Source organism: Ascaphus truei, chromosome 2, assembly GCF_040206685.1.
Source record: "Ascaphus truei isolate aAscTru1 chromosome 2, aAscTru1.hap1, whole genome shotgun sequence".
In the NCBI taxonomy this organism is placed as follows: domain Eukaryota; kingdom Metazoa; phylum Chordata; class Amphibia; order Anura; family Ascaphidae; genus Ascaphus; species Ascaphus truei.
The window spans coordinates 296,598,806-296,623,914 of NC_134484.1; the positions used below are offsets into that span (position 1 = coordinate 296,598,806).

At 40.0% G+C, this 25,109-nt stretch overlaps 1 protein-coding gene across 9 annotated transcripts in view; it reads left to right on the forward strand.

The window, feature by feature from the left end:
• Positions 1-25,109, forward strand: part of SLC12A7 (solute carrier family 12 member 7) — a 623,740-nt gene that overhangs the window by 455,254 nt on the left and 143,377 nt on the right. For all 9 annotated transcript variants that reach the window (XM_075586361.1, XM_075586370.1, XM_075586368.1 and 6 more), the window contains 7 exons: positions 180-354; positions 10,656-10,774; positions 14,259-14,357; positions 15,326-15,445; positions 16,124-16,228; positions 19,880-20,048; positions 23,376-23,571. In XM_075586361.1, coding sequence (XP_075442476.1) covers positions 180-354; positions 10,656-10,774; positions 14,259-14,357; positions 15,326-15,445; positions 16,124-16,228; positions 19,880-20,048; positions 23,376-23,571 — 983 coding nt within the window. The remainder of the gene's footprint in view (positions 1-179; positions 355-10,655; positions 10,775-14,258; positions 14,358-15,325; positions 15,446-16,123; positions 16,229-19,879; positions 20,049-23,375; positions 23,572-25,109) is intronic.

A 25,109-nucleotide genomic window follows, 5' to 3' on the forward strand; every position in this document is an offset into this window, starting at 1 on the left:
GTGAAATAAAGGTTTCTTATTTTTGATGCAGGTATTATGAATTGTACCGTTGAATAGAAATGTAAGAAAAAAAAAACAGCTATACAGAGTTCACAATATTTCTACGTATATTAAACGTAATGACAGTTTACATGTTATTTTAATACAATTTAAAAAAATTTTTTTTATTACTATTGCAGGTTTGGTGAAGCGGTTAGTGGCAATCTGGTGATAGGTACTTTGGCTTGGCCATCTCCGTGGGTAATAGTTATTGGTTCTTTCTTTTCCACTTGTGGGGCTGGACTCCAGAGTCTAACTGGAGCACCTCGTCTGCTGCAGGCCATTGCAAGAGATGGAATAGTGCCTTTTCTTCAGGTAATGTACAAGAATTTGAACAACCCCTAAATGCTCATGCAGCCATACAGCTCAGTAAAGTGTTCCACTACAGAGTGGGGTTTTGTGTGAAAATGTGCATATTTTGTCATTTTTACATAGCATGACAATTTTTTGTGTTCCTTTTCTGTATGATTTTACACTGATTTTATACCCTACAGTATGTATTTTATTTCACCACATTTAATAAAAATGTTTCCTGAAATTCCTTCATGTATGAAACCTCAAAATGTACCTTTGTTTTTATGTCCAAAAAGCACGCTGCCCGCATTTCTGGCATATCCAATATATTGTATATAGAGTTCATCTATACAACGTATATAGCTGAAAAGGTAAGTTTTAATATATGCACAAATTAATCAAAAAAAGCATACAATACCACACATGGAAAACTACAATAACAAAGGTAGTACTATATATGGGGTGTGTGGGGGAAAAAAAGTGGAACAAAACATGGGGGGGGGCAACAACAAAAAGGTGGGTATACAGGGGAGTACAGGGGGGCAACGTTTTGGGGTTTACCCCTTCGTCAGCCCCGTTCCCCTCAGTCCCAAAAGAGACAAAAGGGTACTTCCTGATCCCAGAACCCACAAAACCACAAATAGGCCCCAAATGAGAAAGAATAAACCCTCCACTAATTCTGATAGCAACAATTGGTAAGTCTAAATTAATAAGTAATGACAAATATATCCTCCACTAATCTAAGTGTTCAATACTAAACAGAGATAAACATAGTGAGATAAATACAAAATCTAAACATAAAGATCATAAACCAGGATGCAGCCCTAGGCGTTCAAAAGTCATAAGAGGTAGGTAGAATAAATCAAACCACAAGGTTCTCTGCACAATTATCAGAGCGCGCCTGCTCCTCGCTGAGGACTTGGTGCCTGCAGCCATCTGCACAGTAAGGAAGCCCTGATGATGTCATCCTCAGTGGGCGGGCTCTGAGATAAGGTAATTACATCCAGCTGACACCCAGAGCACGATCATTGACAACAGACGTCCTCTGCATAAGTGTAAACAGGAACAGTTGCCATGGAGAGTCCCCGTGATGTGTGGAGATCAGTGTAAGCCACATGCGCAGTGGTACTCCATGGTGTACTTGTGTGTCAATGCACAGCAGCAGGCAGCAGATCACCAGCAATCACACTGGGACCCAGGATTCGTCCAGAAGGTGGATATAGGTGTACAGCAGTATGCAGCAAGTTACCAGAACTGACATAGGAACGCAGGGTATGTGCATGTAACACAGTTTCCCCCCCCCCCAATCGCAGATAGGGACCCTGTGGGGAAATCTACATATGTTACCAGGTGTGGTGCAATACCTGAGAGGCTCACAGGAGGCCTGAACCTCCGCCACTGGGAGCCTGGGGTGTATACTGGATCATACTGCTTACAGCGCCTCCACCTATGCAGGGATTCTACTGTGTAGAATAACTCCTTACACAGGAACCACATACAGTAAGTACTTACACCAGGGTATGGATAAAACAGTTTACTATATGCCCTACAACATAACACATCATTACATAACATTGCATTGGGTGCAAGGGGCACCTATCTCCCTTCGTAGGCCCTTGGCCCCTCCGCCCCCAATAGTAACCCAACCATACAGTGCCCACATTGATTGGGTGCTTGGCACCAGTGTCCCAGTGTCCTGGACCCCCACCCAGATGTGTGGCAGCGCTGCTCACGTGTGTATAGTTGGTGCACTTATAGATACCTGCCCGGGCACACGTCCGTGCCCGGGTGTAATGATCTTCAAAAAGGATCTGACGCAGGAACAGGAATCCGCCTACGCGGTGTCCCACCTCTGTGTGAGGTGTCTCCCTCGGGGAGCGTCTCACCCACAGAATGTCTCTCACGGTAGAGCTGCGATCACCGCGTGCAACTGGCACCGGTGATATCACATAACACTGGGCACTATAGAAAGCAACCCCCCCTCACACTGAAGGGGCCTCTCTTGAAGCAGCCAAAGCTAACTGCTGTGCTGCACTGCAAAGCAATACTGTCACAACTTAACTATCCTGCTCAGCTAAGTTGGCAGCATCCCTCTCTTGGGTCTGTCCCTAGCTGCAGCAACTTACTGGTGACTCAGGGCTATCTGGGGCCTGGGGGGTAACCTGGCCTAGTATGCAGGGGCTAGTGCTCCCTACACACACCCTTCCCCAACCTGCTCCCAGCTCTCAATGACTCTTCCTGTCTGCACAAAACAATGTAACCAATTCCCTGCTGCAGAGAATCTGTAAGTCTTAGTGGCTGGAAAACAGCATGTGATCAGGGTGAACGTGCAGTCCCCAGAGGCTGCTGGGAATTGTAGTTCACTCAGGACCTCTTTAACATTGGGGCCGCATGTTCTATGTGTAATGGCCACCGCGAGCTCTATCTGCACCTTTGTGAACCTGTAATGGCCGCCGCTCTCTGGCACTCATGCGCAAAGCCCTTACTTGGCTGCCTGCCTTCTGCGCATGCATGCGCAAATTAAAATGTCGACCCCCGCTACCCGGATGCGCCGCGGAGCCTCCCGAGCATCGGAGCGCTCTCTGCTCTGGCCACCACCTTTGCGGACACCCGGCGGGTCCGTCGCTGACTCCAGCGGTACCCGCGACCGTGCTCAAGGCAAGAAGGGGGGGTCTCTGGGAGCCCAAGGGGACCGGGGCTACATGCAGAAGGTGGATATATATGCAAATCAGGTGTCAGACTGATCATTGTAGTATCAAGCCTCCACAGAACAAGAATATCCCCATAGGGGCTACCTATAAATGGTAAAAAAAAACATACCACAGTAAATGCAGAGTAATCCATAAGTGTAATTGAATAAAGAATATATGTGAAAATAAAAGGATTCATAATAAAGAAAGTGTATTTACAGGGATGGTTAAAAAACTTTTTTTTGATGGTTAAAAAAAAGGGGGGGGGTGGTTTTGTGCACAATATAGTAAGCATCAATAGTGATCTTCTAAAGAGACAACAGTTCCACCAAGTGGGTGAAGAGGACCCAAGGAACTCTATAATACAGGGGGCCAAGATAGTAGTGGGGGGGACCTACCAATGGCGAAGGACGGATCAACCCGCACAGATAACCACATGCAGGGACCCATCACCATATTCACATACCCCAATAAAAGGGGCACTAGAGACACAGATATATATATATATATATACACACACACACACACACACACACACACATATATATATATATATATATATATATATATATATATTCTCTTGAGAAAGGGCTCTAAGGAGCCTGAAACGCGTAGGGAGGTTGCATTATTAGTTTTTTGTTTGTCCTATTTTCCTTTTTTATGTAGTCTTAATAAACGGTTTTAGTTCCAGCAGTTGGTGAGCTGATGGTGTTTTTTTGGGACTCAGCGATTCGTTTTTTTCCAATCTACATTACCTTTTCACAGTATGCCCAGCCTGTGTGAAGTGATGTGATACTGGCGCTTCAGGGTCACACATACGTATAGCAGCCTTATGCTATCCGATCCGATCCTTCACCCCCTGGGTGGTCTCCCCTACATAGCCCTTGCCACATGGACATTTAATGAAATATATTACATCTTTAGAGAGGCACGTATAGAAATCTGTAGTCTTGTATTTCTTACCAGATAAAGGATGCTGAAACGTAGAACCCTCCACAATATTGTTACAATGATTACAACTACAACATCTGTAGCATCCCAACCTGGGAGTGCCCATAAAGGTTTGCTTGGTAGTGGTCCCCCCAAGGTCAGCCCTAACCAGACGATCCCGCAAATTTTTACCTCTCTTATATGAGAATAATGGAGGGTCATTAAGAGTTGAAGCTAATAAGGGATCACTACTAGGAAGAGACCAATGCCGTCGTATAATGTTCTTAATAGGTCCACTATTAGTGTTGTACGTGGAGACAAATGGAATTGAAAATGTATTTTTCTCATGGACCTCTTGCCCAGTGGGGGTCCAATTCTCAGCCTTTACACGTTGATCAGACAATACTTTAGCAGGGTAACCCCTAGAACGAAATTTACACTGAATTTTATCCATGCCCTCAGTGATCTTAGATGGAGTGCTGATGATACGCTTAGCGCGTAAAAATTGACTATATGGTAATCCCGCGGTAGTGGCAGGAGGGTGAATACTTGTGAAGTGTAACAGGTTGTTTCTATCTGTGGGTTTGGAGAACATATCGGACTCCAGTTTGCCATCATGCACACTAATGGTTGTGTCCAAAAAATTAATGCGTACAGGGTCATGTGCACATGTGAACTTAATGGCTAGTTTAAGGAAATGTATTCAGAATGTACCTGGGTGTACTTGGGTCTTTTGGGGAATTGACACTGGTTTTTGTTAGAATAATCGCTGCCTCTACTGTATGTCCAAATTTGAAATTGATAATGTGTATCATCATCATTCCTTTGTAGACTATGGGCGTATGTGGGTGCGGTTCATAGATGATGTGTTCTTAATATGGCAGAGTGATGTAACATCATTATTGAGCTTTGTCTCAGATCTCAATATGGCTCACCCAACCATTAAGTTCACATGTGCACTTGACCCTGTACGCATTCATTTTTTGGACACAACCATTAGTGTGCATGATTTCAAACTGGAGTCCGATATGTTCTCCAAACCCACAGATAGAAACAACCTGTTACACCTCACAAGTTTTCACCCTCCTGGCACTACCGCAGGATTACCATATAGTCAATTTTTACGCGCTAAGTGTATCATCAGCACTCCATCTAAGATCACTGAGGGCATGGATAAAATTCAGTGTAAATTTCGTTCTACGTGTTACCCTGCTAAAGTATTGTCTGATCAACGTGTAAAGGCTGAGAATTGGACCCCCACTGGGCAAGAGGTCCATGAGAAAAATTAATTTTCAATTCCATTTGTCTCCACGTACAACACTAATAGTGGACCTAATAAGAACATTATACGACGGCATTGGTCTCTTCTTAGTAGTGATCCCTTATTAGCTTCAACTCTTAATGACCCTCCATTATTCTCATATAAGAGAGATAAAAATGTGCGGATCGTCTGGTTAGGGCTGACCTTGAGGGGACCACTACCAAGCAAACCTTTATGGGCACTCCCAGGTTGGGATGCTACAGATGTTGTAGTTGTAATCATTGTAACAATATTGTGGAGGGTTCTACATTTCAGCATCCTTTATCTGGTAAGAAATACAAGATTACAGATTTCTATACGTGCCTCTCTAAAGATGTCATATATTTAATTAAATGTCCATGAGGCAAGGGCTATGTGGGGGAGACCACCCAGAGGGTGAAGTATTGGACAGCATAAGGCTGCTATACATAGGTGTGACCCTGAAGCGCCAGTATCACATCGCTTCACACAGGCTGGGCATACTGTGAGTCAACTACGGTACCAGATAATAGATGGCATGAAGATGGGACGACATGGAGGCAACATACAGAAAATGCTGTTCCAAAAAGTGTCAAAATGGACTAAGACCTGTAACGCTCGGCCTGCCCACAAGCCAGACAAGACCCCAGCACGGAGGTGGAAAGGAGTAATACCACACACCTAACAGTTAACAGGGGCACGGCCGGAGTGTGGAAGTAGAGTAGATGGTCCGGGTAACAAAAATAGAATAGGTACCGTACTTGCCAACTCCAGCGGTGGAAGGTAAAGTACGTAAGCCAATGGTCGTGGGATGGAGAGAGCAGCGTAGTACAGTGTCCGTAAGCCTGGGTCATGGAGTGGAGAGAGCAGCGTAGTAGATTGTCCGTAAGCCGTGTCCAGGGGATATAGAAGTCTGCAAGGTAGAAAGTCCAAAGCCAAAGGGGTTCTAGAGAGCAGCGTAAACGAAGTCCAAAGCCAAAGGTCAAATCCAGGGAGGTCAGCAGAATATCTAGGGACAAGAACAGGAACTGAAAGAGAGAAGGGGCCAGGCAACAGCAGACAGCACCAAGGTACAGAAGCTATGCAGAGCAAGGAGGAAATGGTGAAGGGAGACTAAATAGGGGGATGGGACCTATCAGAGGAAGGGGAGGGACGGAGGAGCGGCCCGAAGGAGGACCTGATAGGCCCCAGTCTCCCAGACACTTCTCCCCTATCAGAGTGAGGGGAGGGGCAGAGGAGCGGCCCGAGGGAGGACCTGATAGGGGAGAAGTGCCTGGGAAGCTGGGACCTGTCAGAGCAAGGGGAGGAGCGGCCCGGGGAAGGATTTGATAGGGGAGAAGGACCTGGGGGGGCAGACCTGACGGAGCAGGGGCAGGGAAGCGCATGATGCGTGCGCCGCATCAGAGGAGGCGGAGTCAGGAGCCTGGCACCAGCAAAGTGAGGATTGGGTCCGCGCGCGCCCGGAAGTGCGGGGGCAGCCGTGGAGGGGGCCACAAGGAGCGAGGGATGCCGCCGGGGAGCCTAAGCGGCACGGATCAAAGGTAAGGAGGCGCTGGAAGCGGGTGTACCCGCAGCGCGGATCCTTACAGGACCCTGGGCACCATGGTCCCAGCAGGCATGAACAAAGATCTGAATATGAGTTGCATTTTTTAGGCAGCTATGCCCGTATGCCATATCAATATGTGCTCACAGTGACCATGTCCTATTTTGGCATCATGATGCCTGGTACCTCTGTGTATGTATATATATATGTGTGTGTGTCTCTATTGCCCCTTTTATTGGGGTACGTGAATATGGTGATGGGTCCCTGCGTGCGGTTATCTGTGTGGGTTGATCCGTCCTTCGCCATTGGTATGTCCCCCCCCCACCGCTAGCTTGGCCCCCTGATAGAGTTCCTTGGGTCCTCTTCACCCACTTGGTGGAACAGTTGTCTCTTTAGAAGATCACTATTGATGCTTACTATATTGTGCACACAACCCCCCCTTTTTTTTAACCATCCCTGTAAATACACTTTCTTTATTATGAATCCTTTTATTTTAACATATATTCTTTATTCAATTACACTTATGGATTACTCTGCATTTACTGTGGTATGTTTTTTATTTACCACTTATAGGTAGCCCCTATGGGGATATTCTTGTTCTGTGGAGGCTTGATACTACAATGATCAGTCTCTGACACCTGATTTGCACATATATCCACCTTCTTGACATATCCTGCGTTCCTATGTCAGTGCTGGTAACCTGCTGCATACTACTGTCCACCTATATCCACCTTCTGGACGAATCCTGGGTCCCAGTGTGATTGCTGGTGATCTGCTGCCTGCCGCTGTGCATTGACACACAAGTACACCATGGAGTATCACTGCGCATGAGGCTTACACTGATCTCCACATCACAGGGACTCTCCATGGCAACTGTTCCTGTTTACACTTATGCAGAGGACCTTTGTTGTCAATGATCGTGCTCTGGGTGTCAACTGGATGTAATTACCTTATCTCAGAGCCCGCCCACTGAGGATGACATCATTAGGGCTTTAAAACACTTCCTGACTGTGCAGATGACTGCAGGCACCCTTCTGATTTATTCTACCTACCTCTTATGACTTCTGAACAGCTAGTGCTGCATCCTAGTTTATGATCTTTATGTTTAGATTTTGTGTTTATCTCACTTTGTTTATCTCGGTCTAGTATTGAACACTTAGATTCGTGGAGGATATATTTGTCATTACTTATTAATTTAGACTTACCAAGTGTTGCTATCAGAATTAGTGGAGGGTTTATTCTTTCTTATTTGGGGCCTATTTGTGGTTTTGTGAGTTCTGGGATCAGGGAAGTACCCTTTTGTCCCTTTTAGGACTGAGGGGAATGGGCCTGACGAAGGGGTAAACCCCAAAACGTTGCCCCCCTGTACTCCACTGTATACCCACCTTTTTGTTGTTTGCCCCCCCTTGTTTTGTTCCACTTTTTTCCCACACACACCCCATATATGGTACTACCTTTATGTTATTGTAGTTTTCCATGTGTGGTATTGTATGCTTTATTTGATTCATTTGTGCATATATTAAAACTTACCTTTTTGGTTCTATACCAGTAATCTGATTTCTTTATATAGGGAGTGCTGGACTATTCAGTATTTTGTATTGTTTTGAGACAGATTGGCTCCTCTCTAGTCCTTGGCACCCTGCATTGTATACTTTATTTCATTAGTGTGAGTGCTTTTTATCGTTATTGTATTGCAACGTATACAGCTGCAGCGGCCGTTATTCGAATAAATCACGGAGCCGTTGTCGTGTGCCCTGCTTTATTCCACGCATTCCACGTTCCCGCCACCGTTCACGCCACATTCCCTCCGCCAGGCATCCGCGGTTAAGTTATTTAATTGTTTCGGGTTTCTTTGGGTGCAATTCTTCGCGTATCTGCCAGGTGGCAGAAATTAAGGAATTGTAATGTGTACAGTTCTGTCTGTGCTACTGTGTCAATTTGCAGGGTGTAAAAAAATAAAAAATAAAAAAACAGATAAAAACCAAGTCTACCACAGTGGTCCATTGTGATTTGACCTTGAAGATGTTATCAAATTTAGGCGCTTCATAATAAAAAATTTCTAAAACATGGGTATTCCGATGTATACAACGCGTGATTTGTACGAATAATGGCTGCTGCAGCTGTAGATCAACTCCTCTAAATGTTGGCAATGCCAGAGATGTAGGGTAATAGCAATATTAATTAACCTACTGTATGTATCTTCTGTTCTCCATTAATCATTAAAAAATGTGCAGCCATGTACTTTATGTATTTTAAACCTTTTCCTGTTATGCATTTATTTGTTTAATGTTTATTTCATATTGGTAAAATATACATGTTAAAAAGAAACTGGTGGTTGTCATCCAGCCATTATTTTTTTGGGTAATAAAGTAGACATAGAAAGGACATGGAAGAGGAGGGAAAGGAACATTAAGAGTTCATTTCAAACTGGAAGAGTCTGTTAATTAGACTTTTTAAAATTTCCTTTCTAACCTTTCATATTATAAGACATCCGGTCTACACCCTATAAAAACCATGTTTATACACTAGTTGAACTACAGAATACGAAAAGATATCTAGAATTTATTGATTGAGGTATCCTTATTTCTTCTGAGGAATTCCTCTGGCTTCTGCTTCTTCTGGCAGCGCAAACTTGCTAGTTTTCCTTTTTTTCTTGAACTGATGTTTGGTATGGCAGCATAAGGAAAATTTAGTTGTTTTTGCTGTTTTAGGAGAAGCAGTAGCCAGCGAAATTGGTAATTAATTTCTGTGCACTTCTGTCAGATACTTTCAGTATCATAAAGAACTTAATAAATCAAAAATGTCTGACACCTGACTCATGAGAAATACAGATGGATAGCTAGCTCATCATTTTATTATGTATTTCATTTTGTTTAGCTTGTATTGTATGCATGCATGCGTCTTTATTGATTTTAAGGTTATGTTTTAGAATGCTTGCAACATTTCTTTAAAAACTATTTTCGCTATTAATTTCTCATGAATCATTCTTCAGGTCTCACGCAGCTGAGGCGATGTATGAATCTGTGTGTGTGTGTGTGAGCGTTTTTTGTGTAAATGCCAATATAAAGTTATGTTTAGATGTCTGCCAATGTTCATACAACGGGTTCTTCATTTAAGTCATTTGAAAGCAATGCACTACAATTATCTATAGCAGCAAAACAGATGTTTTTGTTGTGCAAAATTCAGTGTTGGCAGATACCTTAAATTGACTTCTGCTTAAACACCTTGAACTAGAAAAGTCAGTCTAATTTGTCATATACTGAATTTTAGGAACCTTACAATATTTTTTTTATTTTTATTGCCCAGGTAAGCAATTTTATGCATACATATTGTAATTGTGGTAATAGTTACAGATGGGCAAAACATTTGCACAAGTTTGAAAAGTGTAGACATTCAGCCATAGCGAAAATATCATAAAGACATGAATCTTTGCTAAGCACCATCTGTGGATATCATATTTGGTGAGCACCTTCAGTGTGGATCTGTTTGCGCCACAATTTTGCCAATTCGTGGTTTAAAACATTTGCAAGAATTTCTTGCATTCATTTAACTGGAACAGCTTTGCACTCTATGATGATTAGTAATGGTCATCATTAATAAAAAAAAAGGTTTTCCAAGCACAAACTTTGATGTTTAATGGACCATTCTGTATACATTTTCATATGTAACTCAATAAATGTTGTAGTACGTTGTACTTACCCTTACGAGGTGTTTTGAACAATGATCAAATACTACAAATTTTAACATAATCCTAGACTTTTTCTTTAAATTTTTACAGATGTAATGTAATTTGTGTGCCTGTGTTAGCCTATTTATAAAGTCATTTCTGAACAATGCATATGTGTTTACAATGAGGTTTTTTTTTTTTAATATAAATTAGGTGTTCGGTCATGGAAAAGCAAATGGCGAACCAACTTGGGCTTTGTTGCTTACAGCTGGTATATGCGAAATAGGAATACTTATAGCTTCCTTGGATAGCGTAGCACCAATTCTTTCAATGTAAGTATATAACTAAAGCATACTGGACACCTAACAAGCTCCTATTGAACCCCCAAAATAACCACAACATATATATAAGCATATGAGTGTCACAGAGGAGTGCTACTGAGCATGGCAATATATATTGAAAACAGGAGACAGATCAGATTTCACTTGATGAACACAATTTAACAAACATAGCTGAATAATCTGAAATGCAGTATGAGAAATGAAAGACCCCTACTGTATGTGCGTTTTAAACGAAGGTTGAATAACTTTTAATTAGGCAATACAGAGTAACATGTTTTGTTTTTTTACATGACTCACCCTTCACACAAAGCTGGGCACAAAGGGTAGAGTAAGAGGAAGGAAGCTGCATGTCGCAGACTTAGGCCTTGCTTATAGTCCCGGCGATGGCGACGCAATGTCACGTCAAAACGTATTGAATCCGTTGTGTGCGGCTGTAGTAGGAGCGACGCGATGGATTGGTCGCGATCACTGGAAGTCAATGAAAATGGATTTTTCAGCGACTGCAGCGTGACGTCAGTGGCCACATGAGCGGTTCAGCCAATGAGGGCGAACCGCTCAAGGCCACACACCCAGTCACTGTCTTTTGTCTCTAACACTATAAGCAAAAATCGCTGGTGCGACGGATGACATTACGCCGTCGCGTCGCTGTAGCAAGGATTATAAGCGCGACCTTACGGGGTTTACGGCAAGTGATAATATGGGGCGGGCTTTTGTTGACCGCGGCAGTGAATGACAGATCACCACTGCACGTCCACTAAAAGAAATGGGTCACAGTCTTGCTGGAGCATGGAAGAAAGTCGTGGGGGAGAATTTTTGGGTTGGACATAACTGGAAGGTGGGCACAAAATTTTAACTGCTCTTGGGAGATTGCAAGCTGCTATTCCATGCCTTGGTTTGTATGTATTCTACATACATTTTCCTATTTGCTCATTTCTTTAAGTAAAACAGAGAGAACTCAAAAGAATGGGTTCAAAGCACCCCACTATTTGCACTCATTACCTAGATAATAAACAGATGCCCCTAATGCCAAATGATCAGATCCCTTGCCAGGGAACTGTAAGCGACGAAAAAACAAAAAAGTTTTATTACACAAATCATTAATTCACTCAATGGTAAAAATATATAAAAATCCCCACGAAGGAGTGATGGAGAAGATGGGATTATCTTATCTGCATTACTATATTTCGTGTCAATAGTCAGTGAAGATCCCTATCTTCCCCTGCGGTTAGTATAGTCATGCGATATCGACTGATTAGTACAAGTGGGATTGTGATTACATAAAGTTGCAGTTTAGATAGTATGAGTTTGCAATTAATTATTGCCTGTTGTCAAGGTAGATATGACCCAAAATGTAATTTGCCTCACTGAGACAATAAAATGCCCAAACTTAAAGTACACAGTCTTATATGTGACCTAGGTACTATTAGAACAAGTCAGAGTCTCACTTTGTTTAAACAGCACAATCTATTCATATCCATTATAGCCACCAGTAAATACAGGGCAACACAGGGTTACAGTGAACCCAAGGATTGTGTGAGCCCTGTGGGGCTACTGTGTACCAATAGTATCAGCAAGGTTGCAACAAGTTGTATCACACTATTACATTAGCATAGCCACATGAGTATAGCAAGTGTGTTGCATCCATTGATATTGTATATAGATATAGGGCATCACAGGGTTACAGCGAACCCAAAGAATATACTAGCCCTGTATGGCAAATGCTAATATACCCAACTAACAACGTATTTCACTCAGCCTGTAACTGAATACCAAGTTGGTTTGGACAGCTGACGGTGAAAATAAGCCGGAACAGTATCGGGTTACAGCGAACCCAAGCAGTGATAGTAAAGGTATACAGCTGTATAGACGTCGCGAGAGTGATGTCACTTAGGAGCGGCTGTGCATGCGATTGAAACACACGGCTTGTATACCTTTACTATCACTGCTTGGGTTCGCTGTAACCCGATACTGTTCTGGCTTATTTTCACCGTCAGCAGTCCAAACCAACTTGGTATTCAGTTACAGGCTGAGTGAAATACGTTGTTAGTTGGATATATTAGCATTTGCCATACAGGGCTAGTATATTCTTTGGGTTCGCTGTAACCCTGTGCTGCCCTATATCTATATACAATATCAATGGATGCAACACACTTGCTATACTCATGTGGCTATGCTAATGTAATAGTGTGATACAACTTGTTGCAACCTTGCTGATACTATTGGTTCACAGTAGCCCCACAGGGCTCACACAATCCTTGGGTTCGCTGTAACCCTGTGTTGCCCTGTATTTACTGGTGGCTATAATAGCTATGAATAGATTGTGCTGTTTAAACAAAGTGAGACTCTGACTTGTTCTAATAGTACCTAGGTCACATATAAGACTGTGTACTTTAAGTTTGAGCATTTTATTGTCTCAGTGAGGCAAATTACATTTTGGGTCATATCTACCTTGACAACAGGCAATAATAAATTGCAAACTCATACTATCTAAACTGCAACTTTATGTAATCACAATCCCACTTGTACTAATCAGTGGATATCGCATGACTATACTAACCGCAGGGGAAGATAGGGATCTTCACTGACTATTGACACGAAATATAGTAATGCAGATAAGATAATCCCATCTTCTCCATCACTCCTTCATGGGGATTTTATATATTTTAACCATTGAGTGAATTAATGATTTGTGTAATAAAACTTTTTTGTTTTTTCGTCGCTTACAGTTCCCTGGCAAGGGATCTGATCATTTGGCATTAGGGGCATCTGTTTATTATCTAGGTAATGAGTGCAAATAGTGGGGTGCTTTGAACCCATTCTTTTGAGTTCTCTCTGTTTTACATATATTGTTTACCTCCCTTGCACATACCCTTTCACAACTAGGACAAATTAGATATAGGTGAGCAGTTATATTACCTTCTTTGCTCATTTCTTTGTAATATCGAAAATTTGGAATGACCATGCTTCTTCACTGAGAGTTTTGAAAACAACTGGATTACCATATTTTTTTTATATACTTTTCTGTACATAATACATTTACTCTAGTGTGCTTCACAAACTTCCAATCTCCTTGACATTAACACTCAAGGCATCTTAAAGACAATTTAGGTGCTCGGGATCATATGCTGGATATGTTAATGCCTTTGTCATCATGTAGGTCATGACACTGGGGGTACTAAAGATTTATGTATTTTCCACTTCATCAAGTCTGCCAGCTTTTGTATGTATTGCCATGTAATATCTTCCTGACATCCTTCACAGGACATTATTTTTTAAAAGATTTCTTCCCTTTAAACGAGGTTGCTTTTAGATCATACTAGCAAAGGTACTTGACTTCATAGTGCATGTCCAAGTGACTTATTAACATAGACAACCAAGTTGGAATTGTTAGGATAAAAGAACTAGAAGTGTTTGCTTTATTTTATTTAGCACTTTAGTACTGTATAATATAGTTATATTTTATTATTTTTTCTAGGTTTTTCCTGATGTGCTACATGTTTGTTAACTTGGCCTGCGCAGTGCAGACATTGTTACGCACTCCAAATTGGAGACCTCGGTTTAAATACTATCACTGGTAAGCGAAACAGGCTGTACAATCTCAAAGCAATTGAAATAAAATAACTAAATATGTTGTATTTCCTACTAATTTAAACATACCTTTTATTTCAATGTTTTTGAGTACACGTTGCAGTATAAGTTGTATTTAGCATAATTGTATTGTTTGATGCTAAACTATAAAATATAAAAATAGGTGATACTATTGCATCTGACCCTGTGGAGCAAATCAGGGGCAAAACAATAATTACAAAATGACAAAACCCAATTGGCAATCATATGCTATATATTGCTATATATAGTATTAAAGTAAAGGAGGTATCATACATGGAATGTTGGTGTGTATATATATGTAGTAAAGTATGTGTTTACAAAAACTATAATAAATCATGTACAAAAAAAATAAAATAAACTTTTGCCCTGAAATGTCGAGTCGCTTCTGCCAGGGTTTCACCATGATCCTTGTTAAATTGGGTATATATATTGAAGCATTCTTTTGATGATTTGCCTAGATTTGCTCTTGAATTTGTAAATGTTTTTGTAGATTCTGTTGTTTTTGTATACATATATTTCCAGTATTTACCAACTATGCTTTATTTTTTCCTATGTACAGTATGACAATTTCCCTCCTTTACTTTAATTTTTATACGAAACTGCAATTTTGGATTAAGTATTTTTTTCCCAAAGTTGTAAGAACTGATTTATAGCTTTTTTTTTTTTTAATTGAATGCTCTTTGAACCATGAGCATAATAAAAAAAATCGCACCTTGTATGTGATATGATTTTATATACTGTAGCTAATCTGACTTTTATTTTAATCGCTATGGTACAGTAGATAACATGGACTTCAATGTATGAATTTTACTTACTACTTCTATTAGTGTTCACTTCAAAGTCTTTATTTTTCAATTTACAATACCACATTTTCATGATGGTAATATTCTCATGTGTACGTTTGAACTAAATTCACCACTACTTTTCTTTTAGGACTCTCTCATTCTTGGGAATGATCTTATGCCTTGCTTTGATGTTCATATGTTCCTGGTATTATGCATTAGTTGCTATGCTGATAGCAGGATGTATTTATAAGTACATTGAATATAGAGGGTGAGTCAATAGACATAACTTCCATTTTTTTATTTCAGGAAATGTGCAGTAAGGTACAGTACAACTGGTTATTTTGGAATGCAGCAATTTATAGTGTTTTTTTAATTGCAATGCATGTAAAAAATAATCTTTACAGATTTTAAAGTAGGTAAAGCACTGTTGAAACAATCTACTGTGCTTATTGCATACGCAGCCTGCATAGTAATAAAAGAAAACAAAAAACCTGAATCACAAAACTCTGGCACAATGCATCAAGCACCAGTATGGGTTATCACAGCCGTTCTAGTGTTAACGCCCATTTAAGTCAATGTATGCGTTATCTTGTGCCAGCACTTGATTGATGCATGTACTCGTAAATGTTTAACCTTGTAGATAAAAATATGACAGGAATAAAAACTGCAGCACATTCACATCTTAAATGTGGCTTGTAGTGTACAAAAATGTTTTAGAAATGTTCAATGTACTACTGTAATCAGTGCTATATGTAACATAAACCAGAGCAGTAATAGTTTGGCTCAGTTTAAAAATTAAAAATTGCTGGAAGGAAATATGCCCTACTTTATTGGTGTCTAGATTTTCCACTTTAAAAGCCTTTGCATCTTGTATCTTGCATACAAGTGTTCTACTTTATTTTTCTGTTTGTGACTAATGTGATCTTCATAATTTTTTCCCCTAAAGAGCTGAGAAAGAATGGGGAGATGGAATAAGAGGATTATCATTGAATGCAGCTCGTTATGCTTTGCTTAGAGTTGAGCATGGAACTACTCATACTAAAAATTGGAGGTAATTTTCCAAGCTCCCAGTCGGGTTCTAGTGTACTATATACAGCAGTGGTTTACAAACTTTTTGGGGATTAAGGAACCCTATGTGAAATTCTGAGGAATCCCAACCCTCTCTAACAGCGCGCCTGACATCAGATTCATTGTAAAGTCCTTTGTATTTGGTACAATTTTAAAATTACAGGGAACCCTTTAGGGATGCCCATGGAACACAAGGGTTCCTAGGAACCCTGGCTGAAAAACACCGATATACAGTATGTATGTACTATAGCCTATCAAAAAAATAAAAAATCCCAACAAAGTTGGAGGGAAAACGATCCCCCAATTTTCTGCACGTTTCTGTTACTTGCACATCATCAATACATCAATGGTCATTTTATATATATATATATATATATATATATATATATATATATATATATATATATATATATACAAATGTAAATACAACTGTATGCTCATCTGCATGTCTTAGGCAGGTCTGCAACCCCGCCTTTCCCCATTATCACACAGCACACAGCACTTCCACTGCAGCAAGGGATTTTGGGAAATGACATGCAAATGAGCACACAGTGCCACCTTTTGCTTCTAAACCATTCAACATGTCTCCACTATAGGCTTAAGCTTGCTGCATGGTACAGCTTTGAGCACAGCCAGGGTTAAGGTGCATACCCAGAAAACCACCCACAGACAGCTGTTTCGACTTTAATGGGTCTCATCAGTGTGGGGTTGATTAACTGGGTATGCAAAGAAGCTAAAGGATGGGCCAACCATAATACTGAGTTAAGTTATGGTGAGTAAAAAAAGTGACAAAAACCCTCCACAGCAAAGCAAATATATATATATATATATATATATATATATATATATATATATATATATATATATATATATATATAGTAGTAGTTTACGCACAGCAAATACATTTCTTATCACTTTGAATGGGTCTAAAATGTATTGTATGATGGGAGAGAATGAGAGGCCCCTTTGTAACACACTGATCTGAGTTTGATTTTAGTGTTAAATCTGAGAGATTATTTGTGAATCGGGTTGAGGAATACTGACTACCTGTGAGGATTGTTTCCTCCCATGGATGTTGTAGCCCTGAACATCCCTGTCGCTCAGTCCTCTTCTTTCCCTTCCTCTTTTTCCTCTTTCGTAATATGTGGGGGTGTATTTTGATTGCCTACAACAAGCAGGCGTGTCTGCTGTGTTGCCTCTCGAACTTCCTCGCTTTTACTCACCGTCTTCTCCCATTCCGTGGATTAATCGTTCTGTTTGTGAATGAGTCTTTCCTTAGAAGCAGGGTGGCAGACCTGTCTGAGCCATGTGAATGTGCTCACAAGTGATATTGTTATTTGCTGTACGGTGGAGAGTTTTGTCAATTTTTTACCAACAATAACTTATAGAATGTGTAGTTTAAATCTATTCCAACTTCACATTGCATTGCCAGTGTAACCAGCCCCACACTGATGAGACCCAAAAGGTTGAAACAGCTGTCCGTGAGTAGGTTTTACTGGCTATGCACTTCTTTAACCCAGGCCATGCTGAAACACAGTGTAACACGGCAGGCATATGCTTGTAGAGGTCTGTGTTAAAAGGGACATGAAGTGAAAGGTGCTCATTTGCATGTAATTTCCCTTGGCTGCAGTGGAAGCACTGTACGCTAAGAGATAATGGGTGAAAAGCAGGGTTGCAGACCTGTCTAAGACATGTGCATGTGCTCACAAATTATATTTTTATTTTCTTGGAAATATTAAAACTGAAATGTTTCCCTCTTGGAAGGCGCTAAAATCCCTTATGAATTTATTTTGTTTACTTTGAGTTCTGCCATCAAACCTGTCTAAACTATTTAATCTGTCTTCCATTTTGAGCTTTCAGAAAACTGTTTTTAATGAGTTAATAAATTCATCATTAAAGATTTGGTGTGAAGGTGATAAATGAACTCTCAACTGTCTAGGTACTAGATCTACCAATTAATTATTCAATTAATTTTTAAGACTTGTGTGACAGGGTAAATAAAAGCCACCAGCTATATGACTGGCAGACATATGTTTAGTCTGCAGTGCAGCAGTGATGAGGTTAACTTCAGCTGGGAAACTCATGGCAATTAGTTGAATCCCAGCTGCCTAATCAAGGTGTGTTAAAAAACCCAGGATGTGCACACATGCAGCCTAGCTGGTCAGGAGACAGGAGTGAAATACTGAAGTAGATTACTGCTATAAGGTCTGTATTTTTGTATGCTGTCTGAAGGAGGGAAATACCCTGAAACTCTGGAGAGAGAACAGCTTGATTTAAGGTCTGTTTTGCAAAGTACATGTTTTATGAACTGTTGTGTTTGCCATGCTGAAGAGAAGCTATTTTGTTTGCCATGCTGAAGACAAGGAATTTTGTCTGCTGAAGAAAAGCTATTTTTGTTTTGTGTGCTGTATATTTTTTAAGGCTAAATAAATAAGCCTTGTCAAGAAACCCCGCGTGTGTAGTTGCATGTACGCTGCAACAACTTGTAATTTCCCACCAGCTATACGCCTAGACATAATGAATTAAAGTTATATTGTTAAATATATATGCATGTTAAAGCTACAATCCCACATAACCACCCCTCCTCTGGCCTCATTTTTTTTTTTTTTTTAAAGCTTCAAAATTGTGGGATCCGCCCAAGCTGAACTTGTTTATTTCAGCTCTGGGGACTCCCCTGGTTCCTGAGATACTTGATAAACACACAGGTACCCAACAAGCTCTGAGAAACCCCTACCATTACCACATTTTAGTTATATATATATATATATATATATATATATATATATATATATATATATGTCAAAAGGAGTGCTAGTGGGCGTGGCTAAATGTATACAACAAAAAACAGACAAAGATGCCCAAAGCTACTTCCAATATGACAAAAATACACAGTGCAATACCTTTATATTCTCTTGAAAAAAGGGTAATGTAGTTCATCCCTTTGGCCAAAGCGTCTTCAGCCTGCTGCCACTTTCAAGGCATGACCGTAGCAGGTCCTAACACTCCCTGGGTTAAAATTCTTATTAACCTGTATAATTACAGGAAGAATGATCACATTGGATCTGTCGTAACCTGGCAAAATGAAACTGACCTGCCAACCTGAGATACTTACCAGTGAAGTAACCAGTGTTACCTCATGGAACTTTAAATGGCTTTCCAATAGGAAGCGGCAACGAATGACGTTGCGACTTCCTATTGACCAGCAGGATTTGGCGGCCCTTATTGTGGGAACCAGTTCCAATGCTATACAAAAAATTATTTGATAAGTATGGCTGCTTTAAGCACTGAAAAATATATTTTATGTTCAATGGAATAAATATTTAATCATTTGTCTCTCTTCTAACAATTCCTAGCATGGCTTTAAGTACCTGGAAACTTATGTTTCAATTGATGACGAATTTAACCAGAAATTTTCCAATGTGAAATCTTTATATAATTTCCTGGTTTTGAGATGTTATTTTATTTACGTAACTATCAATCAAGTAGGAAGTTAACTAAATGTTTGATGTATACTAAAAGTGCCAAAAATTGTATGTATAACACAGATGCATTTACTGTGTTTTGATGTTTATAGTCCCATTAGTCAATGAAAGTTTCTACGTACAGCAACCATTTACCCTAACTTGTATTATAGACCTCAAGTTTTGGTGTTCCTGAAATTGGATTCTGGACAGAATGTAAAACATCCCAGACTTCTGTCACTGACTTCTCAGTTAAAGGCTGGTAAAGGACTAACAATTGTGGGGTCTGTGCTCCAGGGAACATACCTGGATAAAAATATAGATGCCCAAAAAGGAGAAGAGGTATGTATATTGCATATTATGTTCTTCGTTTTCATAGAACCTGCTTAATAAATAACTCATTCACAAGTATAATACTGTGTAGATCTTCCTCACCATTGTATATTGCTGCGTTTTAGTTCTACTACAAGCGCAAAGGATTTTGTTCAGTTTTCAAAATAGATATTTAAAGTATTATCATTTTTTCTCTGTAAAATGTATTATTCATATAATATTTCTGATATTTGCATACATTGTGTTTTCACACATTCACTTTTTCATCCAGACATACAAAAAAGTATGATAAGTTTTTTTAAATATCTCTTAAAAGATTCATTTTTTCTAATTATCTTGACATTGTATAGTATTTTTCATTTTTTTAAATATGGAATGTTCCATTTAGTTGTCTGTTCTGAAGAAGTATATATCTTTTTAATAATAAGTTAATTATAATAAAGACCTAATAAGCATAGCTTTGTTTTTAGGTATAGGCCCCTTGACTTCTAATGTAAACAATACCCATTGTATCAGAAAAAATATACGGAGAGCGCTAATGCACCAATAAAAACTCCTATGGGAGTCCCCTAATGATGGTAATACAGTATGTGTAAAATATATACTGGACAAAAAGGCACAAACAGTGGTGAAGATATTGTGATAGATTGTAAAAATATTATGATAAAAATGTCTAAATGTAATCAACAGCAATATAATAGTATATAACAAATATAAAAAATGAAAAATATATCATACAAAAAAAAAAAAATGTCCACGTGATACTACGAATGATAGTCCAGATAGACAAATGATATAAACCACAACATCCTTAGGAGGTCCAGGCTGCTTTCTTCACGGGTTGAACCATTCCCAGCTTAAAATCTAAGAGAGAAAAAAAGAAGACCGTGCGAACGCTCCTAGTGTGATGAACCGGAAGTGATGATGGTAGTTCTGGAGAGTAATCCCCCGGCAATGAGTGTATCACGTATCGGGTTCCCACTTCATAGGAGTGATCTCAGACTGCTCTCAGGAAGCCCGGCTAGTGAATAATGCCAGTTCTCAGCATGGGACAGAGTTGAAACTTCTTTTCCTAATGCGTTTCGTCGTATGGCACGACTTCATCAGAGTGTCACTTCCGGTTTCCGGGAGGAGCTGACGGCATTTGTCACCACGCTGGAGAGCTGGAGTGTGGTGGACACTGCCATTAACAGAACGGCTGAGACAGAGTTTGAGTTTATACTCATACATGCCTAAGATATACACAGATCTACAAAAGTTGTAATAAATTGTCACACTAGGAGCATGCACTTTCTCTTCTTTTTTTCTCTTTAAACCCATTGTATATGAAGTATTTGTTTAGGGCCTACATTTTAGAATCTATTATACATTTTTAAAATAATTAATAGAATAATACATTGTTTTCACAGAATAAAATTTAGTTACAAAATGTGACTGGATCCTTACCATTTCAGTTCAGAGCATCCGCCAATCCATGTAATTTATTCATTTCCTACTCTCAACCTTCTAGCCATTAGTGAAACCTGGCTATGCCCCTCAGACACCGCCTCCCCTAATTTTCTTTCCTATGGTGGTCTTTCCCTATGCCACACCCCAGACCTGGGAACAGACAGGTCGACAGAGTAGGCATCCTACTTTCTCCACATGGCACATTTTGCTTAATGGAGATCCCCACACTCATCTCATCTCCTCACCCTACAACCTGCCCCCTTGACCCTATTCCCACACATCTTCACTCACTATGTCACAATAAGCCCCATGCTAACTCATCTTTTTAACCTTTCTTTCACTTATGGCATATTTCCATCTTCCTGTACATGCACTCATCACTCCCATTCTAAAGAAACCCTGTTTTGACCCAGCCTCTCTCCAACTACCACCCTATCTCTCTTCTTCCCTTTACATAAGCTGCTGTATACAACTCTTGACTCCCTTCCTCTCCTCCAACTCCCTGGTTGACTCTTTGCAATCTGGCTACTGCCTTCTATACTCAACTGGGACAGCATTAACCAAAGTTTCCAACGACCTACTCACTGTCAAGTCTACAAGTCATTTCTTCTTACTAATTCTCCATGATCTCTCTTCTGACTTCCACACTATTTATCACCCCTTTCTCCTGCACACTGGCCACTCCTTTACACAGCCCTATCCTGGTTCATGTCCTTCCTATCCAACCACTCATGTTTTCGTCTCTGGTATCTCCTCTGCATCACTCCCTCTTTCTGGTGGGGTTCCACAAGGCTATATACTTGGCCCTCTGCTCTTCTCACTCTGTACCTACTCTTGGTGAAGTAATACTCTTTTGACTTTCAGTATCATCTCAATGTTGATGACATTGAAATATACCTCTCCTAACCTCTCCCTCTTTCTCTAGTTCTGGTTCACCAACTGTGTCTCTGCAATCGCCTCTTTGATGTCCCACCATTACCTGAAGCTTAACATGTCCAAAACAACTACTGTACTAATTAGCTCATCTTGTCCCGCCTTGACTCCTGCAACCTTTTTTCTTCTAGTCGGCATCCCCTTTGTCTGCCTGTCCCCACTTCAATCCACCCAAAATGCTGCTGCAAGACCCCTCTACCTCACTCATTGCTCCACATCTGATTCTCCACTATAGAAACTCCTACACTGTCTTCCCATAGCATCTAGAATAAAATTCAAAATCCTAGCTCGGACCTGCAAATCTCTCAACGATCCTGCCCCCCATACTTTTCAAACATGGTCTCAAAATACTCCCCTAAACACCACCTCTTCTCCCCTTTTTCCTCCTCTCACTCCCACCTAAAATACTTCTCCCATGCTGCACCCTCTCTGTAATTCCCTACCATGCACATCAGACTCTCCGTCAGCTTTTCAGACTTTTAAAAGTTTCCTGAAAACTCAACTTTTTAAGGAAGCCTACCTGACGTCCCCCTAATCCAGTTGGAACCAACTGTGTGGCTGTGCCAAACTCCATGCTATGACACCACACGCCAATCCTTAACAGGATTAGTTTTGCAGCTGGACCAATCTACATCCTGAGGCATACTCTGTCCCACAATGAGCAGCCAGTTTTACCTTTTGTTTAAAATGTGTACAGTACCTTAAGCCCTTTAGATTGTAAACTGTCACAAATAGGGCCCCTGTTAAATTGTGTATACTATACAGTATGTTTGCTGTTACTGTATTTGGTATGTCATTCTGTTCACATATTTTATTCATTCTATTCCCCATTGCACTGCACAAAAGGCAGAGGCAATAATTATCTTCTCTTTTGAAATGTAGCACTTTCTTTGTAAATGTAACTAGCTGATCTATAACAAAAGTTTGTAATCAGTATGTACTTCTAATTCACAGAATATTAAAACGTTAATGGCTACTGAGAAGACAAAGGGATTTTGTCAGTTAGTGGTTTCATCTAGTTTACGAGATGGAATGTCACATTTGATTCAGTCAGCTGGTCTGGGTGGAATGAAGCACAACACTGTCTTAATGGCTTGGCCAAACTCTTGGAAACAGCCAAGTACTCCTTGCAGCTGGAAAAATTTTGTTGGTAAGTATTAATGTTTTAGATTTTATAATGCTTATGTTTTCTCATACTTGGATGTCCTGCTTCCTATTGGACAGTGGGTATAGTATTACAATGTTACCTACACAAATATTTTTAAAGTTTAGTTTATTATTTGCAAAAATTCCTTAATTCACTATAAATGTATTAATTTAAGTTAACCTTCTCTAAATCACTAGAGTTGAGCACCATTTTAATTTTTTTATTTTAAACAAATTTTGAATTGCCAATGGAAAAATAGTACACCATTTTCAGGCCTGTTCTTTGACATTGGGGAGTAAACCCACAAGCAAACTGAGAACTTAAGCCTCAAGAAACATCTGTATGGTGCTACAGATGCAGTGGCCGTTATTCGAACATATCATGCGTTGTATATCTCGGTATACCCATGTCATGGCGCGTCATTACCACATGTTGACTCGTTTTTATCGAGTGCAGAAAATGGAATTTTAGTGTTCTGGTTTTTGAAAACCTGCAAATTGACATGGTACTGTACACATTACAATTCATTAATTTCTGTCACGGTAATGCGAAGAATTGCACCCAAAGAAATCGGAATCCATGAAATTCAAACAAAGCAACCGTGTGATTGGCCGCGTGGAGTACAGCAGCGCACACGAAAATGGCTCCTGATATGTTCGAATAACGGCCGCTGCATCTGTATTAAGTGCATTTCTTATATTTCTGCATGAGCAGATTAAGAACGCTTTACTGAAGGCAATATTGATTTGTGGTGGATGTAATGGTGGTATGCTAATATTGCAACTTTTTTTTAAAAATATATATCCCCCTTGTGGTTAACTGTTGTGAGCAATAGAAAATAAGGGAAATTAATCCCCATAAAACTATACTCTAGAGGTGCTTAGAAAAAAATTCACGTGATTTAGTTATGAATGTTCATAACCATATAGTAGAGTGAGATGTAGCAGAAAGTCAATAAGGCTCCCAGAGTTGGAGAGAAATACACTTGCGTAACAATATCCAGAGGGGATGCCAATGAATACCACAAGGTGATGAACATAGACCCCCTCACAGCATAAAATGTGTAATCTCCTGGAGCTAAACTTTTAGCATTTGTATATATAAATCCATTTACTCACGATCGTGGTGTCCGGAGGTAGCGTGCTCCCTGCTGAAAGTTGCGACCGGAAATGGAATCCCATGGGAGAAAGGTAAGCGGTGCACTGCTGCTATAAAAAAAAAAAAAGGCTGTATCGCTCCAAAAATATTCTTTTAAAACAATTTTCGGAGTGATTCAGCCATATCATTTTTTTCAGCAACATTGCACTGCTTACCTTTCCTCCATGGGATTCCATTTCCTGTTGTGAGTAATAGTCTGTAGTAGGAATGTTTTGTGTTTGTTTGTTTTTTATTAGAATTTTAAAATCATATTTTTTTCCTTGTTTAACAAAGCAGGGCTAGTCTTAGCGGTCTGGAATCTAATGAATAGAATGAATGTGGCAATTAAATATAAAAGGGGATTTGGATAGCATAGAGGGTAGTTTAATAATACATTGAAAACT